Below are 16,758 nucleotides of genomic sequence, written 5' to 3' on the forward strand. Positions count from 1 at the left end.
ATTCCTGTAACTAATTGATATTGATATTGTGTAACTATTGATACAGGCTCAGTAAAGCTTTGCAGGAAAGGCTGCTTGGTATCTGGGACAAACGGAGAAATTTTTATATAACACTATCTATATGCTGCAAGATAAGATGTTGTATCTTCTGAAACACTTTCCTGAAGGTGGGACTTATCAGCATTTTCAGCAGATTAGAGAGAAAGACCAAATTAGCAGAAACAAAGAGAAGAAATATAAAGTATTTACCGCTGATAACTGCGGATACAAAATGCTGTATGGCTGGCAAACATCTCAGCCAAATACAAAAGCAGTACAGTAGGAGGGTGTTAAACACCTATACAGAAAGTCAAAAAATGCTGTGTGTGATGGGGAAAGTATAAGAAGGAATGGGCTCGAGTTGTAGGAAGAGAGGTTTAGGAAAGGCACCGTGAAAAGCCTTCTCACAGTAAGGACTAGTTAGGCTACCCAGGGAAGCTGGGGACTTCCACTGCTTGAAGGTGTTTTTAAAACTGTGTTAGAGGCAGCTAAGGGCAACGTTAGGTACAATGAGTTCTGCTTTTGGGATCATGGGTGTACAGGCACTTTCTTGAAAGTGGTGAGTACCTCAAGGGGTACGAATAGACTAAATAAGGGGGTACTAATAGACTAAACTAGGAAACATAACACAATTATATTAAAATGTCACTTCCTCTGTAGGATGGATGCATCCAAAATATTTGTGAACGATAATGATAAAAAAAAGAAATATTGAAGATTAAGAAATACGCATTTTTTCAGAAATAGTAACCTTGCCAAGTTACCAAATTCTGTAAACTTTGTAGGAAGACTGCTGTTCAGATCACAAAGCCAAGTGCTTTTGTGCATTCCCCCAACCTGTACAAATAGATGGTATGTCTGAAGAAATGTTTTATGAAATAACCAGTAGTTGGAACTTTGCCACAGGGAAAAGATGCTTTATTTTTCCCCCCCAGCTCCAACTCCAGCTTACAATTTAGTTTATTTGTCAAGAAGTGATATTCTGACCAAAGACCTTTGATATAAGCAGCTCGTAATTAATATGGAAAATCATGACTGCCATAAAATGAAAGAGATTACAATTTCTAAAAATGCTATTAACACACAGGAACTGGCCACAGAAAACTCATGCAAAACATCCTGTATCTTAAAAAAACAAAATTGATAATTCATTTTCACATTTACATATAACATGGAGATGCACTAATTGTTCCTTTATGAAATGACCTTTCAAATTACGTGTACGATTTTCTTTTATGCAAGAAGCTGCACTGGAATCTCTAGAATTTTGTGCATCTAAAGTTATCTTGTATCTAAATACTTACAGAATGGTGACCACTGCAAGTTTACTCAAAGGAATGGCATTTATTAGTCCTGAAAAGAATTTCAATTATCTGCTGTCTACATGTATATAAAGCAGTTTCTTCTGGAATCAGGCAACGGCTTATTCTAAGCAAGACAAATCAATAACATTTTGGTTTTTGCCCCAGAACCACATTCCTGACTTCATTTGATTTTGAAAATCAAGTTTAAGTCTTTAAAAACCCTGTATTCACTGCTTTATTTTACACTGAAATGCAAGTTTTGGTGTGACTCAATTCAACTTTCAAACAGCCACAAACTAAACTGCATTGAAAAAGGAAATTCAAATCCAGGCTAAATTTAAAGGATTTTAATAAAAAGAAATATCTATTCTGAAATTTGAATTACAATGACCAAAAACAGTAAAAACAATATTTCAAGAACACCTCAGTGATTTTTCCAAAGCTGGAAAAAGAATCTTTTAATTTAACAAATCTGTATCACTGACCTCAACATGCCCAACTCACAAGATAGTTAAAGACTCCACAAAAACCTAAGCTCAGAGGTTATAAATATAGATGGAGAAGGCATTAGGTATCTTATCAGAAACAACCTTATCAGAGAACAAGGCTGTTAGCTCTTATACCACAAAAAGTATAAACTTATACAACTCTCTAAATTCAGAGTGCCTCCAGAGTTATAAGAAAGCATGGATTTCACAAGGTATGTTTGGTGCTTTTAAAGTCACAGAGAAAGAAATAACTAACATTTCCTACAGTAAGTTGGAGAAGTAGTAGATTATTGTATTTGAAATCTGCATTGCTTCTTAGAAGTATATTAATTCCATAAATTCTGGTTAACGCCACTATTTTTTCCCTTTTTTTTTGTTCATTAATTCGTTCAAAATAAGATTATCTTGTTTTTGAAGTAGACTACAAAATTAACCAGACTTATTCTCTGCTTTTCCATGCTTAAAATTACATTTTGTACGGACTGACCCCAAACGATCCCCATGTGCTGGAAATCCTTTTGGTGTCCATGTTTTCCCCACCATACCAAGGCATTTCTCTCATTGTGTTTGTGCTCAGTATATCAGATTAAAGGGAAAAAACACTTCCCTTAGTCCCTAGCTGTGATGCCTAATAATTCAGCAACAGAGGGACATGCCTGTGCTGCCCAATGACTATGCAGTACACACTTCGCTGCGGCACGCTCAGTGGGAACTTCTGGAATGGACATTGTAAGTCTTCAGAAAAAACAGGCTAAGCCGATTCCATTTTTCCCAAAGGAGAAGGCAGAGTGCATTAAGAACAGAAAGGAAAAAGCGTGTTCAGGAGGAAGCATGGTGTCAGGGAAATAAAGAGATGCTGGAAAGGGGGAAGCAAGGCATTTTCTTTGGTCATCATCGGCCTGAAACAGACAATGATACATGCTGGCTTAAATGAAAAGTCTACAAACTCTTGTGTTGCTTGCACCGGCACTGGCTGTCTAACTTCTAATTCAGGGGAGCTTGAGTCCTCTGATGGTACAGGATGGAACAAGTCTGTTACCATGTCAAGTTTTTCTCACTCAGTTCGAGTTCTATTTAGTATGTGCCTGATAATTCACTGTGCATCAACTGCTGCTGTGTGTGCTGAGCGTGTTCTGTGAGCTGAAGCATTTGGCTGCCTGCTGCGGGAACACAGTTAAGGTGAGAATGTGTCAGAATATGCCCAGTAACTCATCCCTTTAATTTCAGCCAGCCAACTGAATGTAATGAAAATGACCAAATTAGTGCTTCTATCTCACATTCACTTTTCCTTCTCATCATTTAATTGAGTGCTTAACACTTGCTATACATGAAGGGCTGTTGTGTAACTATATTATAACAGCACTAAAAGTTATGGAGCTCATTATTCTGTATATAATTACTGCATGCATTAGGGCCAAACTTACCATCACGGGTCACCTCTATCACGTACAGTCCTTCTTCTGAACCAATTGCTATTCTATCTCGATCTAAACCAGGAAGAAAAAAAAGAAGCTATTAATTCAGTTACACTTATCTTTAAAACAGACAGACTGTTTGCTTTGAAGAGCTGGAAAAATTTCTGGACAAACAAGAGCAAAACAGCAAATTGATTTTGCTTAAGTTCACACAGACTGTCAAAAGCATGCTAGGTACCGTATTGTTAAAACAACCTGTTAAACAACAGTATTACTTACCTCGAGTGGATGAAGTAATGCACGATTAGCATTTTCTCCCCATTATTAAATTCCTATGAAGGAATTCAGCTGAGGAATTTATTTTAAGGTGTCAGTGCTCTGACTGCAGCAGCCCATCCAAAAGCTCCAACAACCCTCGCACACTTACAGAAGTTAAAACAAACGTACCTACAATAGCAGCAGCTAAACTTGCTTTAATAAGAGGCAGTGTACTGTCATAGGCTTCTTGTGGAAAATGCACAACCTGGTTTTTCAGCCTGTTTTTGTGCAGGATAGACTGCAATCCTTCTAGAATTCCAACCCACTTTCTCTTCTCATTCTCATTTTCCGTCAGGATCAGTAGAGAACAAGACTTTGAAGGCAAACCTAAGAGAGAAGCTGTCACCTTTTAACAGAGAAAATGGAATTAATAAGAGTAATAAAAGCCCCTTTTGTCAGTACTTCACAGAACTGTGAAAGTAAAATACACTTTTTCATAACAATGTGATGATGTACCTGAGGGGAACACAACACAGAACGCAAGCTGACATGGCCACTGTGCTTTGAAAAAACCACACAAACCACAGTGGTTTTGTTTAAAAATGCTCAGTCTTGCTTTATCATTCTGAATCCTAAAATATGGGCATGGAACGGGAAATTCCTTTCCTACAGGAATTAATACATAGCAGTAAAAGGCTCCTTCCTGCTCGGAAATGGAATTCCAGTGGCATGCCATAATTCATCCTGACTCATTAATAACCCAGTGGAAGTGGCACACATTCTCTGAGTCAGATGCATTTAAACCTAATGGCATTGCTATGATCAGTTCTAGATTTTTACTTTGCTACTTAAGTTTCAAAGTCTTTGTCCAGGGTAAAAGCACATCATTTCTGCTTTAAAAGCTCTAGAGGAAAGGAATGTTTTGAGTCTGAAGTGCTGCATTGTCCCACTTCATCAAGTTAGAAGACAATCACTATGGCTTCACTTAATTTTCAGGTGAATCATCCTATAGATCTCAAAGGAGAACATATTCTGAATAGAAAAGCTATCCAGAAACTTTCTGTGGCCCAAAGTATGCACTTACTACTTCTTAATAATAGCTTTGTGTCCTGTATTAAGAGATCAAAGGGTTTGTGAGAGAACTATGCTCTCAGTCACAGACAAACAGGCCACCTGCCAGTATCAGCCCTCACAACAGACTTTTAAAATAATGGTAGTTAAACAGAAAAAAAGCAGCAAAAGGTGCAAAAGTGCAAAACTGAAGGCTGGAACTATTCATAAATGGAATAGCACACCTTCAGCCTACATGCCTTGATAAGAAAAATCACCACGAAGATGGATTATGTGGTTATGCAACATACACTTCTGAAAGACTAAATGAAGCAATAACATTCGTCTTAAAGATAAAATGTATCTGGAAGTAAATTTGGACAATAGGATGTCAAAGACAGAACTCTAAAAGGAAGATAAAAGCAAAGAGCAGTAGAAAAAGAACTGAGTAGTTTGCAATACACTCTCAATACTCTGCATCAAGCTTTGTTCATGTCTAAACTGTAACTAAGCACTAATGTTTTACAGACAGATGGAGGCATAATGGATATTTCTAAATTTGAAAACATGACCAAACCCGACTTCAGCTATAGTTTTCCCTTTGAAGTATCACCGTGTATTACTCAGCCTTTTGAAGGTCGCATCTTACATGCAAAGGTGGAAAAAATGGGAGAAGCTGGTCATAATATACCTAGCATCATCCATCGTACAAAAGATCCAGTACTTGCTATGAAACTCGAGGCTTCTTAACTCAAACTGCTACGCTGTGGAAGGGCTCCACTACAGACACTCTTGCGCTATTAAAAAGTTACTGATGGCAGCACTTAGACTGCAGTGTCTGGATGCCAGGATGGCCTAATGTCCAGCTTTAAAAACCAAGGAGAGATGTTGGAGTCTGAGACAAATCCCTCCTCCTCTTGCTTTCACGGGGTGGGGCGGGGGGGAGGCTCAGAGGCGTCAATATTTTAATGTTTGGCAGCATTCTGGTATTGCTTTCTGCAGGCAGAAGATCCAAAAGAAATGAAAATCTGTCACATGTTACATGAACTAACACAAATGAAAGAAGGACCAGATTTTTACACAGATGATGCGAAGCAACAGTTCTAACTGTTGTGTAGAAGCCACTCTATGCCATTATGTCAGCAAGATGCAAATCTAGAATTAAATGAAATTGAGATGACAGCCTCTCTTGCAAGCAATGCTTCTGGTTTCCAGTTTTAGAAATTTCTTCTTCTGAAGGAGGTGAACTTTGGCAGCATCTTCTCAGGTTACCTAAATGGATATACTCCCACACCAGGCTCCCAGTTAATTCATCAGATCTCTTTAGTAGGGGATAATCTGATCAAACCATGAAGATATTTTGTCATGTCTATCTACACAAGTATTTTTACATGGGGATACTGGACAACTGTTTTCTTTTACTTAGATACCCTTTCAGTTAAAAATTGCAGGCAGAAATTAGAGCAGCAAGTCAAGCAGGCTAAACTGTATGGAAGCCTTGTTCTCAAACGAATCAACCACCATTCTGCACAGATCATTCTCTCTCCTCAAAAGTCCTCTCTCACAGTATTCCACATTTGCTAATTTGAGAAGAGTGCAGGCAGGTGAGAACAAAAAAACCACAGCAAACACTTAGAAACAAGCAAGAGCGAAATGAAGGGAAAAATCATAGTAAACTAAAGGATGAAAATCCACGGCAGAAATATTTCTGCAAAAAAGCAGAAAAGCAAAGCCACAGAAGCATTCAAGCAGCCATGACATCTCTTCAGTAAAACCCTGAAGGATCAAGTGATTGGGATCACATGTGACTGCCAGCTCCTTTGGCTACCATGTTCCACTGTCTTGATTCTAAATGACTGAGGATCAGATTCACTGAAAACAGTGAGTTTCTGTATTCAAATGCAAGGAATTATAGATATTGGCAACTAATGTACTCTTCTCTATATTTTAAATTTCCAGATTAGATTCACATAAAATCTAGGAAAGAAGTTCTTGTTCGAAACTAAATACAGCATTCAGATAGAACATACAAACAGGATATTATCACTAAATAATTATTTTCCCTTGAATTTTTGTATTATACTTAAATATGAAATTAAGGAAACCGAAATTTCAAATGTATTTTTTTGACACAAGACAATACATGGCAAACTAGAATCAGTGAGCACAACCTGGCTTCAGCCTACTCTGTTAACAGCATCAGTTCCTAAAGCAAGAGTCCTCCAGAGCTAAGAAAGAAAAAACAGGATCTGATAATACCAACAGAAGAGGAGACAAAAATATACTGAATTATAATCAAGAAATTTAAAAGAGACAAACTTTATATACAGAGAAGTAGCAAAAGAAGGAGAACTTTGTTCTTTACAATTCTGTTAGGGGAGTATTGTGCTGGTTTGCTACACATTACAGCACCCCTTGAAATTATTATACTTCTGTATAATGTATTTCGCTGTCAAAACAAAACACTAGTATTTAACTTGTATTTTCTTTAAGAGTAAATTGGTAGCCATACCCTGAATATACACGGGATGTCTTTTCGAGTTGCGTGTATTACATCCGATGCTAGGACAGAGCTCACACAAAAATCTTCATCTCTAGTAAGAAAGAGAGGAAGAGAATCACATACATGCACATGTTAAACATCGTTCAGCAAAATCTAATTGATATCAAACTGTTTCAATAGGCTGCAATCTCCTAACACTGCACAGAGGTCACAACTGCCATCACTGCTTTTTATGCTCTAACCATCCTTGACCCAAACAGCTCACAAGCTATAGTTATGTTTCTACAGCATTCAGGATGTGTAACTCAGCCCACCTGAAGTTAGGTGGCATGGCTCTGTGTAGTTTTGGTTTAGTGACCACACCTACTCTACAATTAGCAGCAAGAGTATTGCTCTTCCAGCCCAGCATCGGATTAGAAATGAATAATTCATACCTCAATGTGTAGCAAGAGAGGGGCCTTTGGAAAAAAAGAAAAGTCACATAAAAAGCTCTTGGCAACATAATTATAGTTTGTGGGGTTCAAATAAGGGTTTTCAAAACAGCTAGATTTTACTCTCTATTACAGTAAGATAAACAGACATCAGAACAACTTTTGCATTTCAGAGCACTCCACCCCAGAGGGCTTGTCTACACAAGCCTTTTTAAACTGAATTTGACCAAGTTGATCATTGTAATTGCCAATTTTAGTGTAAAGATGACACTAATGCCTGAAACTTGTTCATTCTAGAATTCAAAATTCATAGCTGTGGTGGTTAATGTCTATTAAAACATCTAAGAATCCTCAGAAGACAGACTCAAAGAGGCAGCTACAATAAGCAGGTAAAGCATGGGACAGTTGGTGTAATATCTGATGAGCTGCTCCAAGCGATGTACCGCTGTGAATGCTGTTATTTGCAGTACTTCCACGCTTCTGCTCCCACTGCCAGCACATCAGAGAGGGCTGACACTGACGGTTCTCTGAGAATGAACGTGAGAACAGAACAGCAGTAGTGGTGCAACTCTGCAGTAGTACTGTCTGCAAAAAATAAAAATCTAGGTGCTTGTGAACGTAAACTTTATATTCAGAGATAGGAGGTGCTCTAATATTAAAAGGTATTACAGTTTCTTGATATTTCCATAATTTGAAATTAAAAAACCTTGTGGTTACTCTGATCAATATAAGCTGCAGATCTTTTGCAGACAAGTGTCAGTAGTTCAGTGGTTCATTGTGAAAAAATAACTCCTGCGAGAAGTCAGGGGCAGAGCCACTTGTACTGTAAATTAGTTGGTGCTTTTCTGAAGACTTCTTCAGCATTCCTAATGTTTCCTAATGTGACTCCATGTTGAGGTCACCAAGTGCAGAGAAAAAAAACCAAAGTCTATTTGTTTTGCTTGTCTGCATATGGAATTCTAGGAAGGGCCATGCTAATACCGTACATATTAGTGACTGTAGTATAAGTGACTTGTTGAGCCAACTTGTTCAGCATGAACTTAGGATTGCAGAACACACAGGTCTTCTCAGACCAGAGCTCTCATGATCTTAAAGTTTCTTGTGTACTATAAATATGTATTTCTGTTACGAAAAAAAATAAGGAAGATTTCTACTCTGTCATAATAATACAAACCTGAGATCCAAGACTTGACTTGCCACTACTCCAGGCTGGGTGGATTTTCCTTCAGGCACATCATATAAGAACAGCTTGCAGTCACAGACAACTGCATAAGCCCTCTGCCACCCCTTCTTAACTCCTGTAGGCTTTGGAACCTGCGTATAAATAACTGATTGCTTATTAAATGTAAGCACATGTAGTAGACAGAAAGCAGGGACATTTAGAAAAGCTTATACTTAGATCAATGGAATTAGAATGTGTTCTACTTGCCCTTCAAAACGGAGTGAGAAATGTCAAGTAATCAAGCAATCATTTCTCCTCCCTTAAGTTCAACCATTCCCTGCTACAGTTTAATAAATATATTAGGTAGTACAAGGACAAACAACAGGCCTTGTATATTCCACAAATGCCAAAACGGTAGCACAGTTTAGCTTTTATATTATGCTTACACCAATCATGTCAGAAATTCTTCCTTAAAGCATGCTTTTTCCCTGCTGCTTATGAACACTGTAGCTAAGCTACAGTGAGCTACAGCTCATTTACTAAGTTTCAGCTCTCATAGTAAAACCAACCCATTTCTTCTGCATGTAAAGCAACGAAGGTTAAATAAGCTGGCACACAAAGCCTTAAGGCTTTAGCACAATTCAGGAGAGCTGTTTAAACATACTTTGAGGTTCCAAGCTGCATAGCTGTAAGCAGAGTTTAGGATTCTTCTCTCGTCCAAGAACAAAAGACTATTACCTTGACATAACCTTTATAGGCGGTTCCTATTCCTCTTTGCACATCTACTCCAAGAGGCCTTTTGGCTTGCTCAGGGGGTATGGGGCAGACCTGAGGTGCGCTATCCTTGCAGGAAACATGGCATGCAAATGAACACACTAAGTACAAAAGAGAAAATTCACAGTGAAATGCGTGTATAAGTCAGTCATAACAGGAGATTAATGTAGTCTCTACCCTCACACTCAGCAAATTAATTAATCGCACTGAAACCGGCTCAAATATTGCTATAACCCTCTATGCTAAAGGAATGAACACACCTAGGTACTGTACGAGACACTCCAAAGTGCTTTTATTTTCTCTTTTAAACCTATTACTTTTACAAACGGCAGGAACCGAGTCCACATTTCAGGGCAACTTATGAATGCATTTTCCAGAAGGAAAAAGGAGTTGGTCAGCCTCACTGGTCTTAAGCGGCAACTAACTCAATCACAGAAGAAAGTGTTAATAAAGGAGGAATAAAAATTATGGGCCAGTGATAGGAGACAGGATAAATATAGTGGGTATTTAATTCGATCCAAGTATGCAAGAATACTGCAAAGATAAAGTAAAACTTAACAGGCCAAAAAAAAAAGAAAGAAAGGGTTAAACTATTAAACACAAGCAACAGACTTGAAAGCATAATTAAATAGAAACCAGAGAACAAGGTCTGATACACTGTGTGGTGAAAGGTGCTCACCTCTTGGAGTTCAAATAAAGAGCAAACATCTATACTAATCGTCGTATCCTTTCCTACCACGTACATCACTTTGTGCTGCACCAGCAAGGGACAGAGGTCTCTAGGTCTCTTGTCTATAAAGCACTTCACACAGAAGCACTACACAGAAAAAACTCAGAATATATGCCACAACACATGAGAACCACTACAAGAACTGCGGAATAAATAAACATGTTATACAAGGCATCCCACCCATAGTTTATGGGTCAGGTCCTTCCACAGGGATTTTGCCTGGTTTGTCCCAGCTACCCTGTTTCTCCCAGTAGGCTTTGGGAAGGCAGCAAGAGAGAGGCACAGCACTATCCTGTGCTTCCTCCCAACCACAGTCTCAGAAGCAGGCATCAGGCAAATACCCTGCGAACATCTAGTCCCCTAATTATAAAGGATCAAAGGATTCCAAAAAACCTGGAAACAGCCCACTTCTGTTGCAATCACAGATTGGGCTACAAACCTCCTCCGCACAATGACTGAGGGAACAGCCAGGACAGAGGGCAGCCCAGAGCAGACAGCCTGGCTCATTCTTTGAGCTACACTCTGCTCCCAGGAGGACAGGGGTAACCAAGAAATCATGCGTGCAGAGTACTGTGGGTGTTCCCCAAGACCAGATAAAAAATTCAGCTCCTTCAGGAGGCCTCATAATTATTTGGGACTGTGACACATTGATTGCAGGATAGGGAAGATTCTATAGGATCACAGTTTCTCAGGCCTCTGCAAGTGCAGCTGTATTTTATTGCAGTCTCAAGCATTAAAAAGGTGAGAAATTGAGAAAAGCAAGTGACTGGGAGCGGAACATGGCAACGTTTTGTTCTACTGGAGTAATCTCTAGTCTTATGTCAATGTGATTCTATTTTTTTCTGTAGCTATCAAGATCTGGAGTAGAAGAGGCAAACTGGAAAACTAACAACATAGAGCTTAATCAAAATACACGAAGAAAAAAAAGGACCAAAGTTGACAGTTACACTGAGGGAAAAAGACTATTTTGACCTTGCAGGAAGAAAAGCACAACAAATGGCACCCCCAAGGCAACTGCTGGCAGAGCAATAGGTGCTCCTGGGGAAGAAGCCACCAGATCTGCCAGGAAAAAGCCCTGAAGGCCAGATGAGGGAATGGAATACCTTACTGAAAGCGTCAGTGGAAAGGGTGTCTCTAGCAAAGCAAGCAAGCTGGGCACAGAAATACAGTAAGGTTATTTACACTGTAGTGTTTTCAGCAGATTTGTGGACTTCTTACCGAGTTCACGTGTCTAATCACGATACAGGTATTTTCAAAGAAAAATACCTCCAGATACTCAAACATAGGAATTCAACAGTGACACATGCATCAGAGAAAGCATTTGAAATAAAACTAATGGACAGTAGGACAGGCTACAGGCCAAAACCCCTAGTAAATGGGGTTTATACAAAGTTTATGATCAAGAGAGCTCAGAACAAACTCAGGTTCACATTACCAGAGCACTGTCATAGCCTTCAACACTACAGAAAGAGAAAACAGTACTGCCTTCCCCGCCTCCCCCCAGCTCACACTGTAACAGCACTAATGGCAGCAAAATTAATTAATAATATGAAAGGGAACCATGAGAGCTTACATTAATTCTTTGACTTTAGAAGTCTGATGACGATGAAAAAAGGAAGGAGAATTATTCAGTGGCAGCCACTCCTCTCTTTCATTCCTTCCCCAAATAAATGGTTGCCTTAAAATACATTAGTGTTTTGGGATGCTTTCTCAGGGACTTATTGAAAATATGAAAAGTTTCACTGACTCACCGTCACAGGCATAACCTTGTCGAACTAATCCCACCATAAGAGAGGTGCAATGACTACACTGAGTAGGGCTCGTGAATGACTTGATGTTGAGCTGGTGAGCTTTGGGCTGAAAGATGCATTCAGGATAAAAAAAAAAAAAAGACTTTTCACTTTTTGTACTTATGTAATGCAAGCACCGCCACCACCCTTCAGTGAATCACAGTGTACGTCATGAACCCTGGGCTTCTTTTAAGTAAGTGCAGCCTGTAAAAGGTGCTGCAAGACAACAATAACAGTTTTATACCTGGGTAAGACACTCAAACCCAAACCTACAACCAATTGTTTTTGTCATCACTTTTTGACAAATCAAACCCATCAACTTGCATTTGATTAAAACCATAGACCTAACACACACACAACAAACCCAAACAGGACAAGAACAAACACAGAGGGCTAATTTATAAATTATATTGTTTCCTTTGATCTTCAGAACAAGGTTAGCACAGACCCCCTACCTTTGGTACAGCTAGAGAAATGGATTGAATGGTGGGGGAAGGAGCAGCAGGCATCCTCTGAAGCCGAATTGGTTCCTGAATCACAAAAAACTGTAATTGAGCAAAATGAGGCTTCAAGAATTTGTTTCAAGATTGGGGTGGCAAAGCTTATGGTTTTCTGATATTTTTTCTTTTTTTGAAAATTATAAAAAATTTAATTGTTATAAACATCGCCATTCTGATTTAATAGAAACCGATCGTGTTTTAAAGCACTCACAGGAAAGCCTGCACACTAACAAACAAGAAGCAGTACAGAAAACATATGAAAATGAGGTACATCAACATACACAGAGCCAGCAAAAGGTTTCATTTGCAACTGTCCTCAAAGCAGGCGCAATTAACGCTGACACATTGCAAATAAGCAACATTCAATCCCGCTTCTTCATAATGAATGCTGCAATATGTATTTATCATGAACAAGACAGAGACTTTCTAGCAAGTTACTCTTCTGGGTGAAATAACAGCTCTCTTACTTCTTGTTGCTCTGCAGTCACAACTGAAGTAGATGGTGAAACTTCTGACTTGGGACCCTGCGTTTCCTGCTCGCTAATAGAACTGGTCTGCAAAAGTGACAGCAAATGTGTTAGTTTAGATACCACAGAACTGGTAAAGTGTTCTCATGGTCAACAAAATGGAAACAAAAAACAATGTTGATTTCTATATGCAGTACACACACATCTGACAACTTGCCACTCTGGAAAAAAAAAAAATCCTTCCTTGAAATGAACCCTGCCACCTGATGGCAAATCCGTAACACTGGAAGTACTGAAATGTGAAACCTCGTAGTAGGCAGCATAAATGCTGTAACAGCCCTCTTCTCCCAGCAATGCCGTGTCTAATCTCTTGCATGCGGGTATGAAATGATGTTGGAGAAGCCTGGTTATCATCCATAAAATAGCTTATTTCTCATGGAAGCTTACTACTTAGGTTTCTCTAGCACACTGTAGTCAGCTGTTCTGCCACAAGAAAAATTCTTGAAGTAGTGCTACATGATCTTTAAAAACGTTACTTAAAAATGGTCAGTCTCTGTCATTAAAAGAATCACATCTACTTTATCACATTTTCTTGTATTTCACTAAAATTTAAGACTAGCATCCACTGCAAGCCTTCTATTAATTTCACACTTAAATTAGCAACTACTAATTGCCAGCACAAGGGGGAAGTATGCTACAATTCGAGAGCTACAGAAGCTGGGTGTGGAAGCGGGATACTGTATTACTGTACACTGAGGACATCATGAAAATCATGACCAACAAACATCAGATTAGACTTCACATCAATGATGTAATTAGTACTAAGGGCAACAAGTAATGAATCACTCACTCCCCAGCCAGTTTAGACAGGAAGATGGCTCAAGTTCAGTTAGCTCACTAAATACGTTCAGATTTTTTTTGGTGGTGGTGTTAACTGATTGGTAGGGCTGGGCCATTTAAGATCAAATCGTACCATTACGTAATACGAACTTCTACAAAATGCCAAGTGGGATTCAGCTTCAGCCACACAGAGTCAAAATATAAAATAGTAAGCCTGAAAAGACATATTAAAAGAAAACTAAACTAGCTCTATTTAATGGATTAAGTTATAGATATGTTAAGGAAGGAAAATATCTAGTTTTAGAAGGCCGTTTTTACTATGACAGGTCACAACAAAGTACGGAGACAAAACTACTAGCAAAAACTTACTTCTTCCCAAAACGCTAGCAGAGAAGATGTAGACGAAGAAGAAACAGAATCCTTTGTTGTAACGGATATGAGGGATAAAAACGATCACTTATCACCCACAGGAAAGCTTCAGATAGAGTATTAGTAGGCTAGCTACATAAAGTGTTTATATAGCCAAATGATAGTTATTCAATCTAAATTAACCCAGAGCAGATGACACGGACTATTTCATAAGAACACGTGACAAAAAATTATTAATGCATGTCATTAAGTCAGTATCGGCAATTTTTACAGAATTCATCAGAAAATGCCACCTGCACTTCCATAGTTACTATATATTTATTTAGGAACGGTAGAATGGAATCTTGATTAGTTATAGGCTTGATATTCCATACGTTACTGTTTTAAGTATATCTGGTACTTTTTAAAGCAATGTTTTAAAATATCAAGGTCAGTAGATAAAAATTATTATTCAGATAGTAGCATGTACCATGTTTCCCTCTTTTCTGTCCACCTCATCTACATAGGACATCTTGCTGCTTCAGCAAGAAAGCCAGCGTGGACATTCTGTGACTGGAACAGCACATACACAAAGTGTATATGCAAATATCACAGCATGCCTGTAGGCTTTCTTTTAGCAACAGTGACAGATCGAGGGGAAAAAAAGAAAAAAAAAGAGAGAGCGTACACATTTCAGAAATAAAATCTAACCAGACTGACAAGGTTTTAGCCTGAGCCCCTTTCACTCAGCTCCATAAACATAACAGATCATTCTTTCCAGTTCAAGCTCTTGGTTTTATGCTAAACTGTCTGTATGTATTTAAGAAAAAAAAATCCCAGAAAATCTTCACGGATCAAGGGTTCATGAAGTAAGGAAATGTGATTCAATGTTACATTTAACAACTGCTTCCTCAGGGAATGTACAAAGCTTTTAAACTGAAACGCCCACTTGGAGCTGTAATTTGTATGATTAGTTTTCTAAGGATCAGAGGGTGTGTCACTATTATACCAACATCTGTGTGTTCCGTGGTTCTCTTCCCTTCCTTCTACTCCAGCCACTCCATTAAGATCCAGAGCAAACACTTTCACCTATCTGTTTAAAACACTCCTTGAACCGTGTGAATATTTTTCCTTGTATCAACCAGCATCTTCCAAGTGCAAAGCATTTAAACCCTTATTTGTAAAGGAGTGTGCCAGCCTTTCCAAAAAAACTCTGAGTATGTATTATATAGCCAAACATTTGAGATTAACCTAAACAAAGAAGCTAGAATGTGAAATAATTAATGTGTACTTCTGGGAATATTTCCTGAGGTGCCAGCTTCTCTACAAAATGCCAAGCAACCTGACATCTACTGGGCATCCGATTCCATGTCACACATATTTGGCTAATATGCCAGATCCAAACGTGCCACACAGTGCCCAAATGTTACTTTTACTTAATGACATTTTTATTACTTTATCACGTTTTTGTAGTTATGTTATGTAATAACTCACTCTGAAAGTCAGATCACGTGCAAGAGGAGAGGTGTTGAAATACTCAAAAATGGAATCTTGAAAGTCTGGAAGTTTGAGACCTAAAATCCAAAGCAGAACAGGCTTAGCTAAAAGATGCCATCACAGGTGGTATGGGAACTCCGTTAAAACACAGCAACTTTAATTACCTGAATCTGTTCTGTATTTTTCTTCCAGTTTTTTCTTCAAACCTTCCATCTCTTCCAACAGTTCCTGATTTTTTAATTCCGATTCCTTTAATTTACTAAAGCAACACAGTATGATCAAAATGTGATCTGAAATATCTCAAAGGAATGCATGCCAGTGCACAGGGCTGTTAATTTCTGGACCTACACCTCAGTTTTGGAAAAGGCCTTTTTCTTCTGTTTTTTGAGGAGTGTTGGTGGTTTTTAAAAATATTTTTTTTTTTTTAAGGCTGAATAACTTTATTTTTTCCGTGAATAGGCACCTCACTACTTGATTAGATAGAGAAAACTGAACCTGAGACTCCTGCTATCATTGCAGATATCTGCCAAACAATATTATTCTAAGAGTACTTTGGCTTTTAATTCACAAAAATATGTCTACTCTGAAGTTAATCTAAGAAAAGGAAATTATTTCGCTTTGAATTTGCATTCATGCCTTTCTTCCCCTCTCAGGTGCCTGAGATCTGTATCTTATTACCAAGCTATTCATAGCAGTAAATGTTTACTTGAAGAAACTTTTACAGTTCTGATTTGCCGATGTAAGAAATGGGTTGTGTGTAGAACAGGATCTTTCTGGCAAAGTCCAATACCCCAGGCACGAGGGGCCATTTTAAGAAAGTTGTTACTATTCTAATCAGCAGTTTAGAGCAGTACACTGAAACCCAAACAGAAGCAAAGCCCTTATTACCTTTCAAAAGATATGTTTGCATCTTTAACTTTTCGTAGTTCTTCTTGAACTAGTTGTTTGGCACGAATTTCTGCATCAAGGGCAGACTGTAATTCCAGCCTAGCTGACATATCCAACTTCTGACTGCGTCGCACTTTCCAAAGTGGATCCTGTTGCAGGAAGTTACGGAATATTAGTATCAATTGTCTAAAGACATTTCTGCTCTTGTACAAAGAATTAGCTTTCACACTGTTTCAGAGAAAGCTCTTTTAATTAGTTATGGACAGTATTCCTG

At 38.5% G+C, this 16,758-nt stretch overlaps 1 protein-coding gene across 1 annotated transcript in view; it reads right to left on the reverse strand.

Moving 5' to 3' along the window:
- Positions 1–16,758, reverse strand: part of CDC42BPB (CDC42 binding protein kinase beta (DMPK-like)) — a gene marked incomplete at its 5' end in the record, with an annotated part of 40,597 nt that overhangs the window by 9,489 nt on the left and 14,350 nt on the right. Inside the window, 11 exons of the mRNA XM_010133675.1 lie at positions 3,256–3,318; positions 3,694–3,910; positions 7,067–7,148; positions 8,663–8,802; positions 9,389–9,525; positions 11,906–12,011; positions 12,400–12,474; positions 12,912–12,998; positions 15,594–15,673; positions 15,761–15,855; positions 16,485–16,633. Of these exons, the coding sequence (XP_010131977.1) occupies positions 3,256–3,318; positions 3,694–3,910; positions 7,067–7,148; positions 8,663–8,802; positions 9,389–9,525; positions 11,906–12,011; positions 12,400–12,474; positions 12,912–12,998; positions 15,594–15,673; positions 15,761–15,855; positions 16,485–16,633 (1,231 nt within the window). The remainder of the gene's footprint in view (positions 1–3,255; positions 3,319–3,693; positions 3,911–7,066; positions 7,149–8,662; positions 8,803–9,388; positions 9,526–11,905; positions 12,012–12,399; positions 12,475–12,911; positions 12,999–15,593; positions 15,674–15,760; positions 15,856–16,484; positions 16,634–16,758) is intronic.

Source organism: Buceros rhinoceros, unplaced genomic scaffold, assembly GCF_000710305.1.
Source record: "Buceros rhinoceros silvestris isolate BGI_N320 unplaced genomic scaffold, ASM71030v1 scaffold8713, whole genome shotgun sequence".
Taxonomy (NCBI): domain Eukaryota; kingdom Metazoa; phylum Chordata; class Aves; order Bucerotiformes; family Bucerotidae; genus Buceros; species Buceros rhinoceros.